The 24,765-nt window shown below is 43.6% G+C and overlaps 1 protein-coding gene across 6 annotated transcripts in view; it reads right to left on the bottom strand.

The window, feature by feature from the left end:
• Nucleotides 1–24,765, bottom strand: part of PDE4D (phosphodiesterase 4D) — a 1,251,030-nt gene that overhangs the window by 20,456 nt on the left and 1,205,809 nt on the right. The window contains exon 1 of one of the 6 annotated variants that reach the window (XM_069749006.1): nt 5,223–5,911. The exons of the other annotated variants lie outside the window; for them this stretch is intronic. Within the exon in view, the coding sequence (XP_069605107.1) occupies nt 5,223–5,270 (48 nt within the window). The 5' untranslated portion in view covers nt 5,271–5,911. Of the gene's footprint in view, nt 1–5,222; nt 5,912–24,765 lie in introns of those variants that run through there. 6 annotated transcript variants of the gene reach the window in all.

Raw genomic sequence — 24,765 nt, forward strand, 5'->3', positions numbered from 1 at the left:
ACCAAAGAAGCACCGATGGGCAATGCATAAAAAATAATCTTATAAAAATTTAATAAAAACATACTCATTGCAAAAATGTAGATTCAATAGATTTTTGAGTGAGGATTACCGTATATGTTAAAGGCTTTCACTTTAGGTCCCTTAAGAACAAGGTTCTGCCAATTAATATTCAACATTCACCTCTCTAGCTGGCTAATCCCCACATTACGTCGCCAAAATCCCTAACGCACCTCGCTCTAGGTGGGAAAGCAGAGGAAGTAATTAGCCTGCGAGCTGAGATATTGATTACTTCCATTGTACCTTCTGCTTCACTAAATAAGACTGTAGGTTTTACATTAGGGATTGTCAAGTTAACGGTAATTATGTCAACTGCTCCGCTGCTAATAGATTGCTCCGTTTGCGTATATATTAGACGATATTCACCAATCCATGAGAACGACCCAACATAGCTGACTGGTGGATCATCGTGTAATTAGACGCAGTCATCTTCAAAATTAATAACAAATGCAATGATGGATATTCCCCAACCATAAGTCCAGACGCGGAGATGTAAAAGGGAACCCTGTGGAGAAGCTTCTGTCTCTAATGATCAATTCCCACAATGGCGGGTAATTTACTTACACTTTGTTAATTGTGTTTTAGTCCTATATTGCAGTGCGCTGGACTAAGGCCCTGTTCACATTGTGTTTCTGCAGTGCGTGTTCGGAGGTTTCATCGGAATTTTTCTAAAATTGGGATTCAGATGAACTGCTGACGAGGTCATAAAACACATTAATATGAACGTAGTTAAAATGAACTCTGTGTGATTTATCTGGACGTGTCTGTTTGTTCATCGGGGCACAGGAATGTAGCAGACCAAGAACGGGGTTCATACAGAAGAAATGCAGTGTGAACAGGACTTAAAGTGCACCAAATGTATTTGATGCTGCATGCCTCTTAAAAATATTGGTGCATTTTTGGTCTGTCTGGGCTTCACAAACTGACACCTACCTCTGCTATTCCCAGGCTTACATTTTGGCCATCATTTCCACCAAATTTTGTCGTTAGGGTTATTAAAAATAAGCCCCGCCCAATGTGTAAAAATGTGGTAAGAGAGGCATAAAATAGATTTAAAAAAAAGTCCAACATTTTTGTATACTACAGTGTGCCAAAATTTTGCATTCTTTTCCCTGCAATCAATGGTCTAAAGTCCTCAATAAGTTTAAACTAATTAATCAGTCTCCATCCCCCTCTGGCAACAGATAATATTCTCCCTTCTCACTTCCCCTGCAGAGCAGTATGGGTTTCCTCAGTTAATTCTGCCATGTTAAAGCCTCAAATGTCTGAGCTCTCGAGAGGATTGGGTAACATGGCTGGGGTCACATTATGCTCAAAATAGTGGTGGTGATAAGTAGAGTTGAGCGAATTTAGCAAAATTTGGTTCAGATTACGATCGCCAGTGAATATTGCAAATACAAGCCGAACATCATTGGAGTCAATAGGAGTAGAGTTGAGCGAATATGTTTGGAACCAATTGTCAAACATAAATTCGGCACAAATAGGCTACAAAAATAGCACGAATATGGCAAATTCGGATTTGGCGATCATTTCTGAACGTATTCGCTCAACTATAGTGGTAAGTACCATTTAGCTGCCTTTCCAGAGGCGGAGAGAACTTTTTAAATGGGTTCCCGTGAGTAATGGTTACGTTTAGTGGGATGATCGTTAATATCAGTTTTGTAAATCATTTGCGTGCTGGACAGAAAGCTGTATCTATTGGCAGCTCTACGGTGAAAAAAGGGTTCATTATGCAGAGAGCAGGTTGTGGGTAGAATAACTGAGCATTAGTGATGAGCGCGGGTGCGCGTTACTCGAGTTTGCCGAGGGTGCTCGGGTATGCACAGAGTATCGCGGGTGCTTCAGTGACATGTTCGAGTCCGCATGTTTTGTAGCTGTGGGGATTGCCTGACAAACACGGGCACTTGGCAAACTTGAATAATGAGGACTTGCGCTCATCACTACTGAGCATGTGTGACCACCTTTATGTAGCTCAGAGGTGGATGTCCATTTTGAACACTAGGAGGCGCCATGCTTTGTTGGTAAATGTCACAACATGGTGTTATGAAAATATTCTTTTTTTTATGATGTACACAATGTTGTCAGAGGGTTAATGATAGGTAAAACTATAGAATAGCAATAGCAATTTTTCAAACTGAGTGTTTTTGGTTTTACCATTCTCTTTTGTGTCTTCAGGTTTCTTGGTGGTGTGTGAACATGTTCTTACAGACTTGTTCACTGTGCAAGTAGCCCATGTGTTCCTGTTTCCATGATTGTTCTCTTGTGTCTACAAGACTGGGGAGTTCCACCACTCCTCTTGGGCTAGCTGCACAAAAGCTGTTCTGTCCTGTATGCACACATGGATTTTTCCTCTCTGAACCCTGTTCACACAGGTAATATACAGATGATCAGGTTTTTAAATACATCAGATAGGGATTGCATACATTAGTTAGGACTGCTCTGATATGGGTATACCGTGAAGATTGGTAGAGCAGCTTAGTATACATTTTTTGCAAAAAACGTATCAACCAAATACCCTGTTATTTACATCTTTTACTAGCACTTGCGGATTACTGCAAACATTTTTTCAAACTGAGTGTTTTTGGTTTTACCATTCTCTTTTGTGTCTTCAGAATAGCAATGGAGTATGAGGATATGTTCCCACGGTCAGTAACCGGCAGCGCTTTGGACGCAGCACATGTCCACTCCGTCCAAAGCCCTGCCGGGTTTTGAACACAGGTGATTCCGCATGTATTCATTGAACCGTGCGGAATCACGGCGTCCAATACATTGTATGGTGATATTCATCTTGCGGAGAATGAGCGTGTCCACGAGATAAACAGACATGCTGCGGTCTGGAAAGATGCGCCGCATGTCCGTCTCCACAGGGAAGCCGAAGGTGTCCGTGCACGCATAGTGGAGATGGAATTTCCTGAAATCCCATCCACTATTCTGTAACATCTGGATACTGCAGGTTGGATGCTGTGGATGTACGCAGCGTCCAACCCAAAGCGCTTACTGACCATGGGAACATACCCTAAATATATGCGTGAGATGCAGATATAAAACTTTAGCCACCCAAGGTCATGACTCCATACCATGTACGTATGCTTCTACCTATAGCCACAGTGCCAATGATTATACTGTTCATTCTGTATGCTGGGTTGCAGATTATATTATGGTGCTCTCATATAAGGGGTTGCAGACTAGAAGCTATAATATGCTATGACATAAGGCTCAGCATTACGCAACTAAACATCTACCTGAACCTAACCAATCCCCTTGTTAGCACCCATGTAACAGAGCTGGATTTGTAATTTTCAATTTGTGTACTGGAATTACAGTATGTGAACTAGAGAACATGAATATGTTCCATGCTCTGCTCCATCCAGCAAGTCCAGACATGGCGGGACTTCACTGCATTCAGCGGGTGTATTACAGCACATGGCAACCAACACCTAATAATAACATCCAGTGATGGTCCAGGGCTGTACTGCATGCTAGGGATATATTATTTGCTGCAAGAGGGGGAAGGAGACTGATATTTTTTTTAATTACTGTTAATGTACAGTACTAGTGTGGTTTGAGTTACCAACTTCATATATAGGGCGTGTATAGTGCAGGGCACTGCATGCACCAATACCGACATCTAGTACAAGGTGCTGTGGGTACACACAGCGTAGGTTGGTGCTGTGTTCTGTAGATACAATGGGTATATGGCTCTTCTTCCTCTATCAGTAGGTGCGGTGCATTGAACTGTGTGGGCACATATTGTACATTTGCAGGGTACTTCTGTCTGCCCGTACAGATACATGCATACTTCATGCCTACATTATACCGCCCGGCAGCCAGTGATGGCACACTATGGTGGCACAGTTTTCAGATGATGCAATGAGCACTGCTGATTAATTATCCGTTAAACCTCTCCATACAGATGCACACTTCTGGTCACCTCGTGTAGGAGGCATAATGCGTGGCATATACATGGCATCATATCGCTTTTTGGCAGATTCTGAATGTTCAGATCGATACAGCAGTTGCAATGCTGCAGGGTACAATGGGTTAACGCCAAGTACATCCACTGCATAATATGCCTGCGCCCAGCATGAGTCTTTGCTATGGCTGCCCTCGCACAAAGAGGATGCCTTTCAGTCATCATCACGGCTCATTAGTCACAATGGCACAGTGATTCCCTGCGCACCGTACATTATAGCGGTATCCATCCAAACAATGGCCCTGGCGTTAATATACAATCACGTCAAGTGTGACAAGAAGTGGATATAGAGTAATGAGCGGCGTATCCGTCTCCTGATATATGTAATTGCAGGCTCTCATCCACCGAACCTGGGCTGAATGGGTATAATAAGGCGAGTGCGGGGTAATGAACCTCACACCCTGGCTTTATGGTAAAAATGCTGACATGGTCTTGTGGCGTGAGCACGGTGCAGATGACGAGCCTAAACGAACCACCGTGATGAGGCTCCGATGACACCTATATACAATGGCCGCACACCTCGCACTGTATACACGGATCCATAAGGGGTCGCTTCTTTTTACACATCTTTTTAAATAGCAACCATTTTGCATCGCAAGACAAGCCAGGCAAATGATGGCATTTGCAACCTGACCGATGGCTAACGAGCCCTAAGGGGCTTTGTACAGATACAATAGCGGAGCCCTGATTAGTATGCCACCGTCACATCCCAGCAAACAAGCAGGCATAATGCACTTCATTAGCAAGCTGATAACCCGGCCGGTCATGGCACCTATACACTACCTCCAACCACATAGATCACAGGTGCTAATTATAACCAGGATTAGTCCCCCATCCATCACGGAAGGTTTCTAAGAATAGGTCCAATCAATATGCGATAATTGCATCCAAAATAATTGGTTTAGATTGGAGGGGGGCCGTGGGGTCATATTACTTCTCCAGTCCTTGGTCAATACTCCTAGGAGGGCTGGAGAGCGGCCAGGGCTACCTTAGCGGAGGCAGCGCACATCCTATGTATGTAAACAATCCATGGCCACCACCGTGGAGGAGTAGTAGTCACGCTAAGGTCATACATTACAGAGAGGGGTAGAGTGGGCTATAGAAACGCAGCGCCGGGGCTGCATTCTACTTCGGTGCGCAGCCATTTTTTAATACATAGAAGTCATCAGAAATGGTCAATCAGATCATTTACCTTGATGTAGCCCCAGGATACAGACAGCAAATAATTGGCTTCAGGCATTTTGAATGAGAATTTGCCGTATACCAGCAGAAGCCAAAAAGAGAGACCTAAATAGAAAACGTTAGGTTCAGACTTCCGCCAGATCACTCGGATTTAGGTGCACCGGCTGCATTGTGACATGAAATTCGATTGAGCAGCGTTCAGGTTGGAGGGACACCATTTGTAGAAATCCAGGGGGCTGTGATAGTCCAGGACCAGCAAGAATACAGCTACAGAGCAGGAAAAATCCAGGGAGCTGGGAATCCGCATGTTTCCTAATGAATAATAGATGCCAGGATGCTCGGAGACTGAGGAGGGTCTCTGTGCCCACAGCACAAAACAGGGACCTTCAAGGAAAGCCATAAACAGTTCCTGGATGAGCCGCCCAGAAATCTCCTACAAAGCCAATGGAGCTCCTTCTAATTCCGAGCAGACGGCTTTATGGATGGCGTTATCCGATTGGCCACGGAGGCTAAATCTCCTTGGAGCAGCAGTTCTCTCTCCCCGTGTCTTGTAAATGACATTTAGTAATGGAGTCCCTGTAGCACCAGCCATCCAGACAAGATTAATTAGCGCACTTTTCCCCCTTCTCCTTTTGTGCTTTCTAAATTGGCTGCCGTTGAAGGGGACATGACACACTCAGATTCACAGCGACTTAGCACAGGTTTTACATAGAATATGTCGAGAGGAAGGACGAGGGGGGGGACTCTCCTGAGCTCATGTCATCAGGAAACTGTGGAGCTGAATAAAAATACACAGGAGTTTGTTACTGCAGGAAAAAATAAGGTTCCGATCATATCTGACGTTTTCCCCAAATACTGAAGGTGACAATACTACTGCCAGGCTGGAGCCATCGGTGAAATTTCTGAGCGAAAGCCCAGGAGCGAAACCAAAAAGAAGGAAAAGTAGAAGCCAAAGACTGGTTGCCTGTCCTGATCGACTCCGCAAAATAGTCATCTGTGATTTCAGCCAACCAAAGTCATCAATGGTAAAAATGACAAAGTCGGCTCTGCTACATACGCAGCGTAATACTTCATGGACACAATATTCTGCAGGCACGTTCCCACCTAGATTTCAGATTCACTGGTCTAGACGGCAAAAGTTGATTTTATTTAAAAAACAGGTTAAAAGAGAATTTTAATTTTTCAACTTTTATCAGCATCGTAAATGACCAAAATATAAAGCCGTGTTCACACACAGCATTTTTAATGCCTTTTTTTCTGCATGAAAGAGTCAAGAAAAACAGAAAACAGCAGTAAAAAGTTTTTTTCCGCTGATAAACTTCTGATTTCAATGAAGGAAAATTGCAGCAAGAACACTGAAAAAGTATGTGCACATGGCGTCTGTTTCAGGTGGATTCTGCCAATGTACCCATGATGGTCTACGGGACTATTCACATTTCTGTGGTTTTTTTGGGCCCAGAGAGAAGGGAGATATGTATGTTTTTTATTTGAGTCATGGGTCCCCCATTCAAGTCTATGTACACTGACGGCGACCTAACTGAACGCTAAACGCTATGGAAAATTTAAAACACTAATGGAAATCAGTCCTTTTTTTTTGCATACGAGAAAGGTCACCGTCTGAGTGAGGCCTAACAAATATAAAACACAGCGTGATAACAAAACATATTTCCAAGATATCTTAGGCAAAAAAAAATAAAAAATTGCAGCCTTTTGATTGGACAGTGCCTGTTTTTTTTTAGCATTTTCCATCATGAGATGCGTTAAAGATGTGTCATGTACAACTCTAATTTTAAAAAAAAATAGGGATGCTGTGCAAAGCGTAAGGAAAACAAGAATGCAAGGATATGGAAATCTTGTTGAAAGTTAGAAATGTTTTCCATTTCATTTGAAAAAAAAAAAAAACTAACTTTAGAAATTCTTGGCAACAACACATCTCAAAACAGTTGGGACAGGGTTAATAAAAGGCTGGAATAGGATACACTAATATAAAACAGCCGGAGGGTCAGGGTTCATCAATGTCACATGACTGTATAGAAAAAGAATATGTTAGATAGGCAGAGTCTCTTCGAAGCAAAGATGGTCAGAGATTTACCAAACTGTGAACAATTGCAATCTAAAAATTATGGAACAACCTCAGAAACATGTTCCTCAATGTGAAATTGCAAAGACTTGATTATCCCACCATCTACAGTACATAATGTCATCAAAATACTGAAGAGGTTCAGGAGAAATCAACGTGCATAAGGGGCAAGGCTGACTGTCATTACTAGAGACTCGTTAACTACGGACCCTCAGGAGGCACCGCATATAAAACAGGTATGGGTCAGTCACTGTATGGGCTCAGGAAAACGTCCCAAAATCATTCACTGTGCAATCCAAAAATATAAGGTAAAGCTCTTTCATTCACAATCCAGACATGCTGTTGTCTTCTCTGGCACAAAGCTAATTTAAGATGAACTGATGCAAAATGGAAAACTGTCCTGTGATCACATGAATCAACATTTGAAATTCTTTTGACACCATGTTCTACGGACTCAAGAGGAAAGGGACCATCCAGCTTGTGACCAGCACACAGTTCCTGCATCTCTGATGGCATGGAGCTGCATTAATGCAGTGTTCCTCAACAGCCACCAACAGGTCATGTTTTCAGGAATTTATTAGCATAGCACAGGTGATGTAATTGCCAGTACAGGTATCACCTGTGCAATACTAACATAATCCTGAAAACATGACATACTGGTGGCTCTTGAGGGCTGGAGTTGGGAAACATTGGCCAAAGGCATGGGCAGCTTATAAGTCTGACAAGAGGTCTGAGAACAATATAAACTACCATCAAGACAATGTCTATTTCAGGGAAGGCCTCACAATTTCAAGAGACAATGCTAAACCACATACTGTATCCATCACAACAGCGCAGAAGAAGAGTTCGGATGATTAACAGGCCACCGGTAGATCAGACTTTTCACCAATAGAAAACAATTAAAACATTATAAAATGAAAAATCCGGCAAAAAAAACTCTGGACTCTTCAGCAGCTAGAATATTATATAAGTAAAGGAGAACATTCCTCTTCCCAAACTCCAGCAATTGGTCTCCTTACTTCTCAAATGTTTACAGACTACTATTAAAAAAACAAAAAAAGTAGGTGAAGCAAAATGGTAGACATGGCCCTGTCCCAACTTTTTTGAGATGAGTTGCTGAAATTGAAAAATATCCAACGTCACCCGTCATTTCCATATTGTTCCATTTTTTTTGTCTTCACATTTTACACAGCGTCAAAAACTTTTTTGGAATTGGGGTTGTACTTTCTGAAAATATGACCAGAAAGTGAATTTACAATAGAAATAAGAAGTCTTTCAAGAATAATTTTAGTGATTTATCAGGTTTTTTACAGAATAGACCCAACTCATAAAACTTCTCAAAAATTTCTGTGTGCACATACTGTTGGATACAGAGCTATTGTAACTAGGGTTGAGCGAAACGGATCGTTCATTTTCAAAAGTCACCAACTTTTGGCAAAGTCGGGTTTCATGAAACCCGACCCGATCCCTGTGTGGGGTCGGCCATGCGGTACGCGACTTTCGCGCCAAAGTCGCGTTTCGTATGACGCGCTTGGCGCCATTTTTTTTCAGCCAATGAAGGGGCGTGGGCAGAGTGATGACATAGGTCTTAGGGGCGTGGACGCCTATCGCCATGTTGTCGCTTGTGCGCTGTAGCGATTTGCACTGTGTAATACCAGCTTTTCAGTTGAGAGAGAGAGAGAGAGTTTCGTGTTTCGGTCGATCCTCGACTTTTCGCCATAATCGGCCGATTTCACTCGACTGGACTTTTGAGATAGTCGGGTTTCGCGAAACCCGGCTCGACCCTAAAAAAGTCAAGGTCGCTCAACCCTAATTGTAACCTCCCTCAATAGTGGTCACACAGGCACAAAATGTAGGCAACCAGAAAATATACCGTACACACATCCTACACTATCTACTATAGAGGAGCAGCAAAAAAAAAAACATACAGTAACTATAAGAAAAATAAAAATGTCCCGTAGCACACAGTGATTATTTGGGGGTCTACACTCTACGATCCTACTATGATCCCCGGAACTAAGCTATCTTTTTCCATGAACAGCATCATTCCTACCCTCCAGCTGTGCAAAGAACAAAACATATTCCATTTATCGCCATGAGATTCATTGAATCAAAAATTATAAAAATACATCTGAAAAGGTTTACAAAGCATTTCTAAGGGCTGCTTCAGACGTCCGGACACATTGGTCTGCGCATAGACAGCAATGTATGGACTGACCGCTGGTCTCTCAACCTGAATGTGACATATGTTCTATTAAGCGGTGATGCTCAGGTTGGAGAGCCATTACTACCCAAAGGGGAAATCATGGAAAGGTAGTGAGTACGTGGTTGGCCTCCAAGAGCTGGCCTTCCAAAAACAACCAATATCAACATGCACAATGGTACCTACTAAACTTTATGAACCTTTCAGAATTTTTCATATTTTTGCATAAATTTTACCTTTAAAAGTACATTAGATTTTCACACAAGTCCTAAAAGTAACCCTAAAGAACCAAATCAAACAAATTAGCCAAAAATATTAGACTTTGTCATTTTTAAATGAGGAAAATAACCCTGCATTCAACTATACATCTCTTCTAGAATGGCTGCTGCAGTGGAATTGTAATATTACATTCCAGCCATTCTAATGAATGGCTGACCTTGTAGTACAAGGATGGCCGGGTGACCAGAGCAAAAGACACTTTTCAGGAGTTATGTTCTCCTGCTAAAAAAAAGGGGATCCTGAACAGGGAACCCTCTATAAAGTCAAAAGGCATGAATGGACAAAGGTTGATCCAAGTAAGAAAATTCTTCAGCCATAGCTTCCAAATTAAAACAAATTCTCTATTCCAGCAGAATCAAAAAGATGAGTCTGACTCCGAAGTATAGTTAGATGCATTTCCTACATGAGTTGACAGTTTTTGAAAATATCCAAAAATAAATAGATCGATAAATAACAGATAGATAAATAATAGATATATAGATAGATAGATAGATAGCGGTAAATTAAGAGCCACCATACCCCACAGAAATGTTATAGCTGAGCCATTTGTATAGATGAAGAAAAATACAATAAAAGAAATCTAATTCAGGGATAAAAGTGTCAAAAAGCTGAAGTCATTTCTGAGAATTGTTGCCAAAGTTAGGACATTTTTTTCCCGGTGAACAGAACCAATTTCTAACTACATAAAAGCGAGCCGCTGAAGAGGCCTGTGTGGCAAGATTGAAATGAGATACTTACATCCAAATAGCTCATCATTACCCCAGGTAAAAGCACGACTTGTGATCAGTCTATTTCTGTCTACACAACTTTTACAAAGGGATTGTCAGGGTTGAAGAAAATGCTATTTTCTGCTCTTTGGGATTTCAGGGATTTTTTGTTCCTTTTTCCCCCATAGTTTTCGGGTGACAAAAATGGCATCATTGCTCCATTTGATGAAATTATGACACTGCAGAGAACATGATTATTGTTCAAAGAAATATGTATTTTGCCGCTGTGGGAACAAATAAAAATATCCTTCAATTTTCTAGTCTTAGAAATATATGTCCCGAAAGCTTGTTATTCTGTTTAATAAACTGTAATTAGACCAAAACTGGAGAAAATCTAAGATGTTATTTCTTATATACGGTACCTAACTAGTATGACGGCAAGGCTACAATAGACAAAGGCAGTTACTCTAGAGCTCTGAGATAGAGGCATCCGGTAATGGTTTGTCCCTTAGCTATGGAGCAGACAGGACTGTGGATTCGGTAAGATAAACCTCCAACTCCACAGCACTGCTTCAGTACTGAGCATGTACATAAAGTGCAGCACTGCCTCACTACTGAGCACGTACATAAAGCGCAGCACTGGTTCACTGCTGAGCATGTACATAAAGAGCAGCACTGCCTCACTACTGAGCGTGTACATAAAGTGCAGCACTGCCTCACTACTGAGCATGTACATAAAGTGCAGCACTGCCTCACTACTGAGCATGTACATAAAGTGCAGCACTGCCTCACTACTGAGTATGTACATAAAGTGCAGCACTGCCTCACTACTGAGCATGTACATAAAGAGCAGCACTGCCTCACTACTGAGCGTGTACATAAAGTGCAGCACTGCCTCACTACTGAGCATGTACATAAAGTGCAGCACTGCCTCACTACTGAGCATGTACGTAAAGCGCAGCACTGGCTCACTACTGAGCATGTACATAAAGTGCAGCACTGACTCACTACTGAGCATGTACATAAAGCGCAGCCCTGGTCACTACTGAGCATGTACATAAAGTGAAGCACTGCCTCACTACTGAGCACGTACATAAAGCGCAGCACTGGTTCACTGCTGAGCACGTACATAAAGAGCAGCATTGCCTCACTACTGAGCATGTACATAAAGTGCAGCACTGCCTCACTACTGAGCACGTACATAAAGTGCAGCACTGCCTCACTTCTGAGCATGTACACAAGGGCAGCACTGCCTCACTACTGAGCATGTACATAAAGTGCAGCACTGCCTCACTACTGAGCATGTACATAAAGTGCAGCACTGGCTCACTACTGAGCGCGTACATGAAGTGCAGCACTGCCTCACTACTGAGCATGTACATAAAATGCAGCCCTGCCTCACTACTGAGCATGTACATAAAGTGCAGCACTGGCTCACAACTGAGCATGTACATAAAGTGCAGCGCTGTCTCACTACTGAGTATGTACATAAAGTGCAGCACTGCCTCACTACTGAGCGTGTACATAAAGTGCAGCACTGCCTCACTACTGAGCATGTACATAAAGTGCAGCACTGTCTCACTACTGAGCGTGTACATAAAGTGCAGCACTGCCTCACAACTGAGCGTTTGATACCGTGCCGCACAAGAGGTTGGTACACAAAATGAGAATGCTTGGTCTGGGGGAAAATGTGTGTTAATGGCTTAGTGATAGAAAGCAGAGGGTGGTTATAAATGGTATAGTCTCTAACTGGGTCGCTGTGACCAGTGGGGTACCGCAGGGGTCAGTATTGGGACCTGTTCTCTTCAACATATTCATTAATGATCTGGTAGAAGGTTTACACAGTAAAATATCGATATTTGCAGATGATACAAAACTATGTAAAGCAGTTAATACAAGAGAAGATAGTATTCTGCTACAGATGGATCTGGATAAGTTGGAAACTTGGGCTGAAAGGTGGCAGATGAGGTTTAACAATGATAAATGTAAGGTTATACACATGGGAAGAGGGAATCAATATCACCATTACACACTGAATGGGAAACCACTGGGTAAATCTGACAGGGAGAAGGACTTGGGGATCCTAGTTAATGATAAACTTACCTGGAGCAGCCAGTGCCAGGCAGCAGCTGCCAAGGCAAACAGGATCATGGGGTGCATTAAAAGAGGTCTGGATACACATGATGAGAGCATTATACTGCCTCTGTACAAATCCCTAGTTAGACCGCACATGGAGTACTGTGTCCAGTTTTGGGCACCGGTGCTCAGGAAGGATATAATGGAACTAGAGAGAGTACAAAGGAGGGCAACAAAATTAATAAAGGGGATGGGAGAACTACAATACCCAGATAGATTAGCGAAATTAGGATTATTTAGTCTAGAAAAAAGACGACTGAGGGGCGATCTAATAACCATGTATAAGTATATAAGGGGACAATACAAATATCTCGCTGAGGATCTGTTTATACCAAGGAAGGTGACGGGCACAAGGGGGCATTCTTTGCGTCTGGAGGAGAGAAGGTTTTTCCACCAACATAGAAGAGGATTCTTTACTGTTAGGGCAGTGAGAATCTGGAATTGCCTGCCTGAGGAGGTGGTGATGGCGAACTCAGTCGAGGGGTTCAAGAGAGGCCTGGATGTCTTCCTGGAGCAGAACAATATTGTATCATACAATTATTAGGTTCTGTAGAAGGACGTAGATCTGGGTATTTATTATGATAGAATATAGGCTGAACTGGATGGACAAATGTCTTTTTTCGGCCTTACTAACTATGTTACTATGTTACTATGTACATAAAGTGCAGCACTGTCTCACTACTGAGCGTGTACATAAAGTGCAGCACTGCCTCACTACTGAGCATGTACATAAAGTGCAGCACTGCCTCACTACTGAGCATGTACATAAAGTGCAGCACTGCCTCACTACTGAGCATGTACGTAAAGCGCAGCACTGCCTCACTACTGAGCATGTACATAAAGTGCAGCACTGCCTCACTACTGAGCATGTACATAAAGTGCAGCACTGCCTCACTACTGAGCATGTACATAAAGTGCAGCACTGCCTCACTACTGAGCATGTACATAAAGTGCAGCACTGCCTCACTACTGAGCATGTACATAAAGCGCAGCACTGCCTCACTACTGAGCACGTACATAAAGTGCAGCACTGTCACACAACTGAGCATGTACTAAAGAGCAGCACTGGCTTACTACTGAGCACGTACATAAAGTGCAGCACTGTCTCACAACTGAGCATGTACTAAAGAGCAGCACTGGCTCACAACTGAGCATGTATATAAAGTGCAGCACTGTCTCACTACTGAGCGTGTACATAAAGCGCAGCACTGCCTCACTACTGAGCATGTACATAAAGTGCAGCACTGCCTCACTACTGAGCATGTACATAAAGCGCAACACTGCCTCACTACTGAGCATGTACATAAAGTGCAGCACTGCCTCACTACTGAGCATGTACATAAAGTGCAACACTGCCTCACTACTGAGCATGTACATAAAGTGCAGCACTGCCTCACTACTGAGCATGTACATAAAGCGCAACACTGCCTCACTACTGAGCATGTACAAAAAGTGCAGCACTGTCACACAACTGAGCATGAACATAAAGCGCAACACTGCCTCACTACTGAGCATGTACAAAAAGTGCAGCACTGTCACACAACTGAGCATGTACTAAAGAGCAGCACTGGCTTACTACTGAGCACGTACATAAAGTGCAGCACTGTCTCACTACTGAGCATGTACATGAAGTACAGCACTGGCTCACAACTGAGCATTACATAAAGCGCAGCACTGCCTCACTACTGAGCACGTACATAAAGTGCAGCACTGTCACACAACTGAGCATGTACTAAAGAGCAGCACTGGCTTACTACTGAGCACGTACATAAAGTGCAGCACTGTCTCACAACTGAGCATGTACTAAAGAGCAGCACTGGCTCACAACTGAGCATATATATATAAAGTGCAGCACTGTCTCACTACTGAGCGTGTACATAAAGCGCAGCACTGCCTTACTACTGAGCATGTACATAAAGTGCAGCACTGCCTCACTACTGAGCATGTACATAAAGCGCAACACTGCCTCACTACTGAGCATGTACATAAAGTGCAGCACTGCCTCACTACTGAGCATGTACATAAAGTGCAACACTGCCTCACTACTGAGCATGTACATAAAGTGCAGCACTGCCTCACTACTGAGCATGTACATAAAGCGCAACACTGCCTCACTACTGAGCATGTACAAAAAGTGCAGCACTGTCACACAACTGAGCATGAACATAAAGCGCAACACTGCCTCACTACTGAGCATGTACAAAAAGTGCAGCACTGTCACACAACTGAGCATGTACTAAAGAGCAGCACTGGCTTACTACTGAGCACGTACATAAAGTGCAGCACTGTCTCACAACTGAGCATGTACTAAAGAGCAGCACTGGCTTACTACTGAGCACGTACATAAAGTGCAGCACTGTCTCACTACTGAGCATGTACATGAAGTACAGCACTGGCTCACAACTGAGCATGTGTGCAGCACTGGCTCACAACTGAGCATGTGTGCAGCACTGCCTCACTACTGAGCACGTACATAAAGTGCAGCACTGTCTCACTACTGAGCATGTGTGCAGCACTGGCTCACAACTGAGCATGTACATAAAGCGCAGCACTGCCTCACTACTGAGCACGTACATACAGCGCAGCACTGTCTCACTACTGAGCATGTACATAAAGTGCAGCACTGCCTCACTACTGAGCATGTACATAAAGCGCAGCCCTGCCTCACTACTAAGCACGCACATGAAGCGCGGCACCGCCTCACTACTGAGCATGTACATAAAGTGCAGCACTGGCTCACTACTGAGCATGTACATAAAGTGCAGCACTGTCTCACTATTGAGCGTGTACATAAAGTGCAGCACTGGCTCACAACTGAGCATGTACATAAAGTGCAGCACTGCCTCACTACTGAGCATGTACATAAAGTGCAGCACTGCTTCACTACTGAGCATGTACATAAAGCGCAGCACTGCCTCACTACTGAGCATGTACATAAAGCGCAGCACTGCCTCACTACTGAGCATGTACATAAAGCGCAGCACTGCCTCACTACTGAGCATGTACATAAAGTGCAGCACTGCCTCACTACTGAGCATGTACATAAAGTGCAGCACTGGTCACTACTGAGCATGTACATAAAGTGCAGCACTGCCTCACTACTGAGCATGTACATAAAGTGCAGCACTGGTCACTACTGAGCATGTACATAAAGTGCAGCACTGCCTCACTACTGAGCATGTACATAAAGTGCAGCACTGGTCACTACTGAGCATGTACATAAAGTGCAGCACTGCCTCACTACTGAGCATGTACATGAAGTGCAGCACTGGTCACTACTGAGCATGTACATAAAGTGCAGCACTGCCTCACTACTGAGCATGTACATAAAGTGCAGCCCTGGTCACTACTGAGCATGTACATAAAGTGAAGCACTGCCTCACTACTGAGCATGTACATAAAGTGCAGCACTGCCTCACTACTGGGCACGTACATAAAGTGCAGCACTGCCTCACTTCTGAGCATGTACACAAGGGCAGCACTGCCTCACTACTGAGCATGTACATAAAGTGCAGCACTGCCTCACTACTGAGCATGTACATAAAGTGCAGCACTGGCTCACTACTGAGCGCGTACATGAAGTGCAGCACTGCCTCACTACTGAGCATGTACATAAAATGCAGCCCTGCCTCACTACTGAGCATGTACATAAAGTGCAGCACTGTCTCACTACTGAGCATGTACATAAAGAGCAGCACTGCCTCACTACTGAGTATGTACATAAAGTGCAGCACTGGCTCACAACTGAGCATGTACATAAAGTGCAGCACTGTCTCACTACTGAGTATGTACATAAAGTGCAGCACTGCCTCACTACTGAGCGTGTACATAAAGTGCAGCACTGTCTCACTACTGAGCGTGTACATAAAGTGCAGCACTGGCTCACAACTGAGCATGTACATAAAGTGCAGCACTGTCTCACTACTGAGCGTGTACATAAAGTGCAGCACTGCCTCACTACTGAGCATGTACATAAAGGGCAGCACTGCCTCACTACTGAGCATGTACATAAAGTGCAGCACTGCCTCACTACTGAGCATGTACGTAAAGCGCAGCACTGCCTCACTACTGAGCATGTACGTAAAGTGCAGCACTGCCTCACTACTGAGCATGTACATAAAGTGCAGCACTGGCTCACTACTGAGCATGTACATAAAGTGCAGCACTGTCTCACTATTGAGCGTGTACATAAAGTGCAGCACTGGCTCACAACTGAGCATGTACATAAAGTGCAGCACTGCCTCACTACTGAGCATGTACATAAAGTGCAGCACTGCTTCACTACTGAGCATGTACATAAAGCGCAGCACTGCCTCACTACTGAGCATGTACATAAAGCGCAGCACTGCCTCACTACTGAGCATGTACATAAAGCGCAGCACTGCCTCACTACTGAGCATGTACATAAAGCGCAGCACTGCCTCACTACTGAGCATGTACATAAAGCGCAGCACTGCCTCACTACTGAGCATGTACATAAAGTGCAGCACTGGTCACTACTGAGCATGTACATAAAGTGCAGCACTGCCTCACTACTGAGCATGTACATAAAGTGCAGCACTGCCTCACTACTGAGCATGTACATAAAGCGCAGCACTGCCTCACTACTGAGCACGTACATAAAGTGCAGCACTGTCACACAACTGAGCATGTACTAAAGAGCAGCACTGGCTTACTACTGAGCACGTACATAAAGTGCAGCACTGTCTCACAACTGAGCATGTACTAAAGAGCAGCACTGGCTCACAACTGAGCATGTATATAAAGTGCAGCACTGTCTCACTACTGAGCGTGTACATAAAGAGCAGCACTGCCTCACTACTGAGTATGTACATAAAGTGCAGCACTGGCTCACAACTGAGCATGTACATAAAGTGCAGCACTGTCTCACTACTGAGTATGTACATAAAGTGCAGCACTGCCTCACTACTGAGCGTGTACATAAAGTGCAGCACTGTCTCACTACTGAGCGTGTACATAAAGTGCAGCACTGGCTCACAACTGAGCATGTACATAAAGTGCAGCACTGTCTCACTACTGAGCGTGTACATAAAGTGCAGCACTGCCTCACTACTGAGCATGTACATAAAGGGCAGCACTGCCTCACTACTGAGCATGTACATAAAGTGCAGCACTGCCTCACTACTGAGCATGTACGTAAAGCGCAGCACTGCCTCACTACTGAGCATGTACGTAAAGTGCAGCACTGCCTCACTACTGAGCATGTACATAAAGTGCAGCACTGGCTCACTACTGAGCATGTACATAAAGTGCAGCACTGTCTCACTATTGAGCGTGTACATAAAGTGCAGCACTGGCTCACAACTGAGCATGTACATAAAGTGCAGCACTGCCTCACTACTGAGCATGTACATAAAGTGCAGCACTGCTTCACTACTGAGCATGTACATAAAGCGCAGCACTGCCTCACTACTGAGCATGTACATAAAGCGCAGCACTGCCTCACTACTGAGCATGTACATAAAGCGCAGCACTGCCTCAATACTGAGCATGTACATAAAGCGCAGCACTGCCTCACTACTGAGCATGTACATAAAGTGCAGCACTGCCTCACTACTGAGCATGTACATAAAGTGCAGCACTGGTCACTACTGAGCATGTACATAAAGTGCAGCACTGCCTCACTACTGAGCATGTACATAAAGTGCAGCACTGCCTCACTACTGAGCATGTACATAAAGCGCAGCACTGCCTCACTACTGAGCACGTACATAAAGTGCAGCACTGTCACACAACTGAGCATGTACTAAAGAGCAGCACTGGCTTACTACTGAGCACGTACATAAAGTGCAGCACTGTCTCACAACTGAGCATGTATATAAAGTGCAGCACTGTCTCACTACTGAGCGTGTACATAAAGCGCAGCACTGCCTTACTACTGAGCATGTACATAAAGCGCAACACTGCCTCACTACTGAGCATGTACATAAAGTGCAGCACTGCCTCACTACTGAGCATGTACATAAAGCGCAACACTGCCTCACTACTGAGCATGTACAAAAAGTGCAGCACTGTCACACAACTGAGCATGAACATAAAGCGCAACACTGCCTCACTACTGAGCATGTACAAAAAGTGCAGCACTGTCACACAACTGAGCATGTACTAAAGAGCAGCACTGGCTTACTACTGAGCACGTACATAAAGTGCAGCACTGTCTCACAACTGAGCATGTACTAAAGAGCAGCACTGGCTTACTACTGAGCACGTACATAAAGTGCAGCACTGTCTCACTACTGAGCATGTGTGCAGCACTGCCTCACTACTGAGCATGTACATAAAGCGCAGCACTGCCTCACTACTGAGCATGTACATAAAGTGCAGCACTGCCTCACTACTGAGCATGTACATAAAGTGCAGCACTGGTCACTACTGAGCATGTACATAAAGTGCAGCACTGCCTCACTACTGAGCATGTACATAAAGTGCAGCACTGCCTCACTACTGAGCATGTACATAAAGCGCAGCACTGCCTCACTACTGAGCACGTACATAAAGTGCAGCACTGTCACACAACTGAGCATGTACTAAAGAGCAGCACTGGCTTACTACTGAGCACGTACATAAAGTGCAGCACTGTCTCACAACTGAGCATGTACTAAAGAGCAGCACTGGCTCACAACTGAGCATGTATATAAAGTGCAGCACTGTCTCACTACTGAGCGTGTACATAAAGCGCAGCACTGCCTTACTACTGAGCATGTACATAAAGCGCAACACTGCCTCACTACTGAGCATGTACATAAAGTGCAGCACTGCCTCACTACTGAGCATGTACATAAAGCGCAACACTGCCTCACTACTGAGCATGTACAAAAAGTGCAGCACTGTCACACAACTGAGCATGAACATAAAGCGCAACACTGCCTCACTACTGAGCATGTACAAAAAGTGCAGCACTGTCACACAACTGAGCATGTACTAAAGAGCAGCACTGGCTTACTACTGAGCACGTACATAAAGTGCAGCACTGTCTCACAACTGAGCATGTACTAAAGAGCAGCACTGGCTTACTACTGAGCACGTACATAAAGTGCAGCACTGTCTCACTACTGAGCATGTGTGCAGCACTGCCTCACTACTGAGCATGTACATAAAGCGCAGCACTGCCTCACTACTGAGCACGTACATAAAGCGCAGCACTGTCTCACTACTGAGCATGTACATAAAGTGCAGCACTGCCTCACTACTGAGCATGTACATAAAGCGCAGCCCTGCCTCACTACTAAGCATGCACATGAAGCGCGGCACCGCCTCACTACTGAGCATGTACATAAAGTGCAGCACTGGCTCACTACTGAGCATGTACATAAAGTGCAGCACTGTCTCACTACTGAGTATGTACATAAAGTGCAGCACTGCCTCACTACTGAGCGTGTACATAAAGTGCAGCACTGTCTCACTACTGAGCGTGTACATAAAGTGCAGCACTGGCTCACAACTGAGCATGTACATAAAGTGCAGCACTGTCTCACTACTGAGCGTGTACATAAAGTGCAGCACTGGCTCACAACTGAGCATGTACATAAAGTGCAGCACTGCCTCACTACTGAGCATGTACATAAAGTGCAGCACTGCTTCACTACTGAGCATGTACATAAAGCGCAGCACTGCCTCACTACTGAGCATGTACATAAAGCGCAGCACTGCCTCACTACTGAGCATGTACATAAAGCGCAGCACTGCCTCACTACTGAGCATGTACATAAAGTGCAGCACTGCCTCACTACTGAGCATGTACATAAAGTGCAGCACTGGTCACTAATGAGCATGTACATAAAGTGCAGCACTGGTCACTACTGAGCATGTACATAAAGTGCAGCACTGGTCACTACTGAGCATGTACATAAAGCGCAGCACTGCCTCACTACTGAGCATGTACATAAAGTGCAGCACTGCCTCACTACTGAGCATGTTCATAAAGTGCAGCACTGGTCACTACTGAGCATGTACATAAAGTGCAGCACTGCCTCACTACTGAGTATGTACATAAAGTGCAGCACTGCCTCACTACTGAGCATGTATATAAAGTGCAGCACTGGTCACTACTGAGCATGTACATAAAGTGCAGCACTGCCTCACTACTGAGCATGTACATAAAGTGCAGCACTGGTCACTACTGAGCATGTACATAAAGTGCAGCAGTGCCTCACTACTGAGCATGTACATAAAGTGCAGCACTGGTCACTACTGAGCATGTACATAAAGTGAAGCACAGATTCATCTCAACTAAAAGCGGAGATCCTTAAATCAGTAACAGAACAGACATTTATAGGACATAACTGTCCCAAATTCTTATGAAAAAATCTACAGCGCATACTGCCTTTAACTACCGATCCCAAGTTATTATATACTTCAGGATTCAGAGTTGGTCCTTCTTATATCGACAACACCAAAATGGACATCAACTCTGACTCCACAGCCCTGGGAGCATCAATGCTGATATTCTTAGCACATACTGGGGTCCCAAAGATCATAACAATGGTTTGAAGAGGGAAACATACCCTGCCTACACTATGACACAGACCACTGCAATATTTGCTATTCTTGAGATAGTGACTGTGCAACATTGAATATTATTTTTAAATATATATATATATACATATATATATATATTTTTTTTTTTTCCCTGAAAAAGAACTCTTAAAAACTTTGTTACAGAGATACTATCAAATATGTTTGTTGCCTGTAGTCACCACTAGAGGGAGCTACCTGCATGCTGAAGATCAGTCTACCGATGGCTACCAGCAGGCACAATTTAACTCTTCTGCAAGATTTTTTTTATCACACTACACAATTTCTATGGAGGAAAAAAAAATCTCTTGGAAATTTAGCAACGATTTCAGTTATTTCTCTTTTTAGATAAATTCTTCCAGCCCTTGCTTTATGCAGAATATTTGAACTTTTACATAAAAACAATAAGCCTCGCAGTAAACTTTCTTTAAATTAAAGAGAAGCAAATGTAAGAAATGGCGTAATACATATTTATCAGAGAATTATACTGCTTTCTACACCTATCACCAACTCCCTGAATTCATCATTCACTTAGGAAATACTGCTAAAATCCAAGTTACCGAATGAAATATGGAGGGAGGAGAGTGAGAGGCTCATGGGCGCACAGAGAGTGCAGCAATTTTTTTAGTAAACGTTTTACTGCACTTCAAGTCCTGCATAATTACATCCATGCTGCTGCTCATGAACAGAGACACAGGCGAACAGGAATCTTCTGTGTGTACTGTGAATAGGAAACATCATAGGAGCTGGTCTCCACTCACTAGCTCAGAAACAACTGATTACTACAGATAGCACCTGCCATATAATGGACACAAGTAGTGTTATTTGTAATGTGAACACATGGGAAATGGATGGTTCTTGCCACGCCAACCACTAATAAACTACCTATGCAAATGACACGTTTTTCGAGATATCAGTGCATTGCAATTCCCCACTCATTTGTTTAGGGTTTCTTTAAACCGGATGATGTATTGGGGGGCCAATCATCTGTAACTGGAGAGCACAAACTACTTAATCACCTGCATACCGACTGTATATCTGCTATATATATATGATACATACACATATATGGACCCTATACATCTATATATAGAGCGTGGCTACGTTATTAACCCCTGTGGCACCTTAGGACCACCTGACAATGGGGAACATGTCTCCCTTAAACTACCATCAAGATCGTTGTGGTTTTCAGGATGTTAAGCAAGTACAAACGGCAGCAAAAAAGTGAAGACATGGGAAGTCCGGGTCCGGCTTTGCCACATTACCCACAGAAGCACATGGTGATTAGTGAATATGGCAGCTACGACCTCCAGGAACATGACCTTTGGGAGTAGAAAAAGCCACTTGTGTTCCCATCTGCGAAAATCCAGAACAGCTCTCCAAAAGCAAAGTACAGGAACATGCGACCCAATTGGGGAGCGCTAGTTATTGTAACAAACAGTACATGCTAGATACAAACCTCATTATTAGTCATCCAGCACAAAGGGAACGTTTTATACTGAGAATGGAACAAACTGCAGAGGAAGCAGCACCAATAATGATTTTATTTCTATGGCAATCCATCTCATTTTACCATACTTTTGGAAGGGAGGGGCCTTTAAATAGAATTTCAAATACATTTTAATAAAAGTATTTTGCATTTGGATTTCAGACATGAATGCCAAAATCTGCATCTGATTTTTCATGGTATGTGCTGCCATCTGGTGGCAGAAGAGTGCAATAACAGTCAATGCAGTACAATCCTTATTTCGCCAGTCCAGTGTTATATTAGCTGGTTTCTCAAAAAAATTTAATCCATGTTTTCATTTATTACAGGATAAATGTATATTACTGTTGAAATTTCCAAATAGGAATTTTCTAACTGAAGCTCCAAACATATATAAATAGTTTTAGTAAGTGAATAAATAGGAATGTTCCCACTAAAAAAACTAGAACCAGATTCATCAATTGCAGTCACTTCTCTTTTTTAACTTGTGTTTTTGCATCAAATTCAGTAAAAAGGTGTATATAAAGCCAAACAAAATGTGACTTAAGATGGAATACATAAAATCACTCAACAAAAGGTAACTTTTTCCCACTGAAATACGTAAATCACTCCAGGGGGGACTGGAATGGAATCAATTTTTGAAACTTCTTAAAAAGAAGAATCTGTCTAAAACATCAGGATAAGCCGCGCTAACGTAAAAATGGGAAAGCAAACTAAACAATAAAAGAGGAAAAAGGAGAACATTTGCACTGGCTCACTGCGGAGCATGTACATAAAGTGCAGCACTGGCTCACTGCTGAGCGTGTACATAAAGTGCAGCACTGGCTCACTACTGAGCATGTACATAAAGTGCAGCACTGCCTCATTACTGAGCATGTACATAAAGTGCAGCACTGCCTCACTACTGAGCATGTACATAAAGTGCAGCACTGCCTCACTACTGAGCATGTACATGAAGTGCAGCCCTGCCTCACTACTGAGCATGTACATAAAGTGCAGCACTGCCTCATTACTGAGCATGTACATAAAGTGCAGCACTGCCTCACTGCTGAGCATGTGCATAAAGATCAGCACTGCCTCACTACTGAGCATGTACATAAATAGCAGCACTGCCTCACTACTGAGCATGTACATAAAGTGCAGCACTGCCTCACTACTGAGCATGTACATAAAGCGCAGCACTGCCTCACTACTGAGCATGTACATAAAGCGCAGCACTGCCTCACTACTGAGCATGTACATAAAGTGCAGCACTGCCTCACTACTGAGCATGTACATAAAGCGCAGCACTGCCTCACTACTGAGCATGTACATAAAGAGCAGCACTGGCTTACTACTGAGCATGTACATAAAGTGCAACACTGCCTCATTACTGAGCATGTACATAAAGTGCAGCACTGCCTCACTACTGAGCATGTACATAAAGAGCAGCACTGGCTTACTACTAAGCATGTACATAAAGCGCAGCACTGCCTCACTACTGATCATGTACATAAAGAGCATCACTGGCTCACTACTGAGCATGTACATAAAGAGCATCACTGGCTCACTACTGAGCATGTACATAAAGAGTAGCTCTACCTCACTACTGAGCATGTACATAAAGCACAGCCCTGCCTCACTACTGAGCATGTACATAAAGAGCAGCCCTACCTCACTACTGAACATGTACATAAAGAGCAGCACTGCCTCACTACTGAGCATGTACATAAAGAGCAGCCCTACCTCACTACTGAGCATGTACATAAAGAGCAGCCCTGCCTCACTACTGAGCATGTACATAAAGTGCTGCACTGCCTCACTACTGAGCATGTACATAAAGCGCAGCACTGCCTCACTACTGAGCATGTACATAAAGAGCAGCCCTACCTCACTACTGAGCATGTACATAAAGAGCAGCACTGCCTCACTACTGAGCATGTACATAAAGAGCAGCACTGCCTCACTACTGAGCATGTACATAAAGAGCAGCCCTACCTCACTACTGAGCATGTACATAAAGCACAGCACAGATTCATCTCAACTACTCGTAAAAGCCGAGATCCTTAGATCAGGAATAGGACAGACATTTATAGGACAATTCATAACTTTCCCAAATTATTATTATTATTATTATTATACATTTTT

This window comes from Ranitomeya imitator, chromosome 1, assembly GCF_032444005.1.
Source record: "Ranitomeya imitator isolate aRanImi1 chromosome 1, aRanImi1.pri, whole genome shotgun sequence".
In the NCBI taxonomy this organism is placed as follows: Eukaryota; Metazoa; Chordata; class Amphibia; order Anura; family Dendrobatidae; genus Ranitomeya; species Ranitomeya imitator.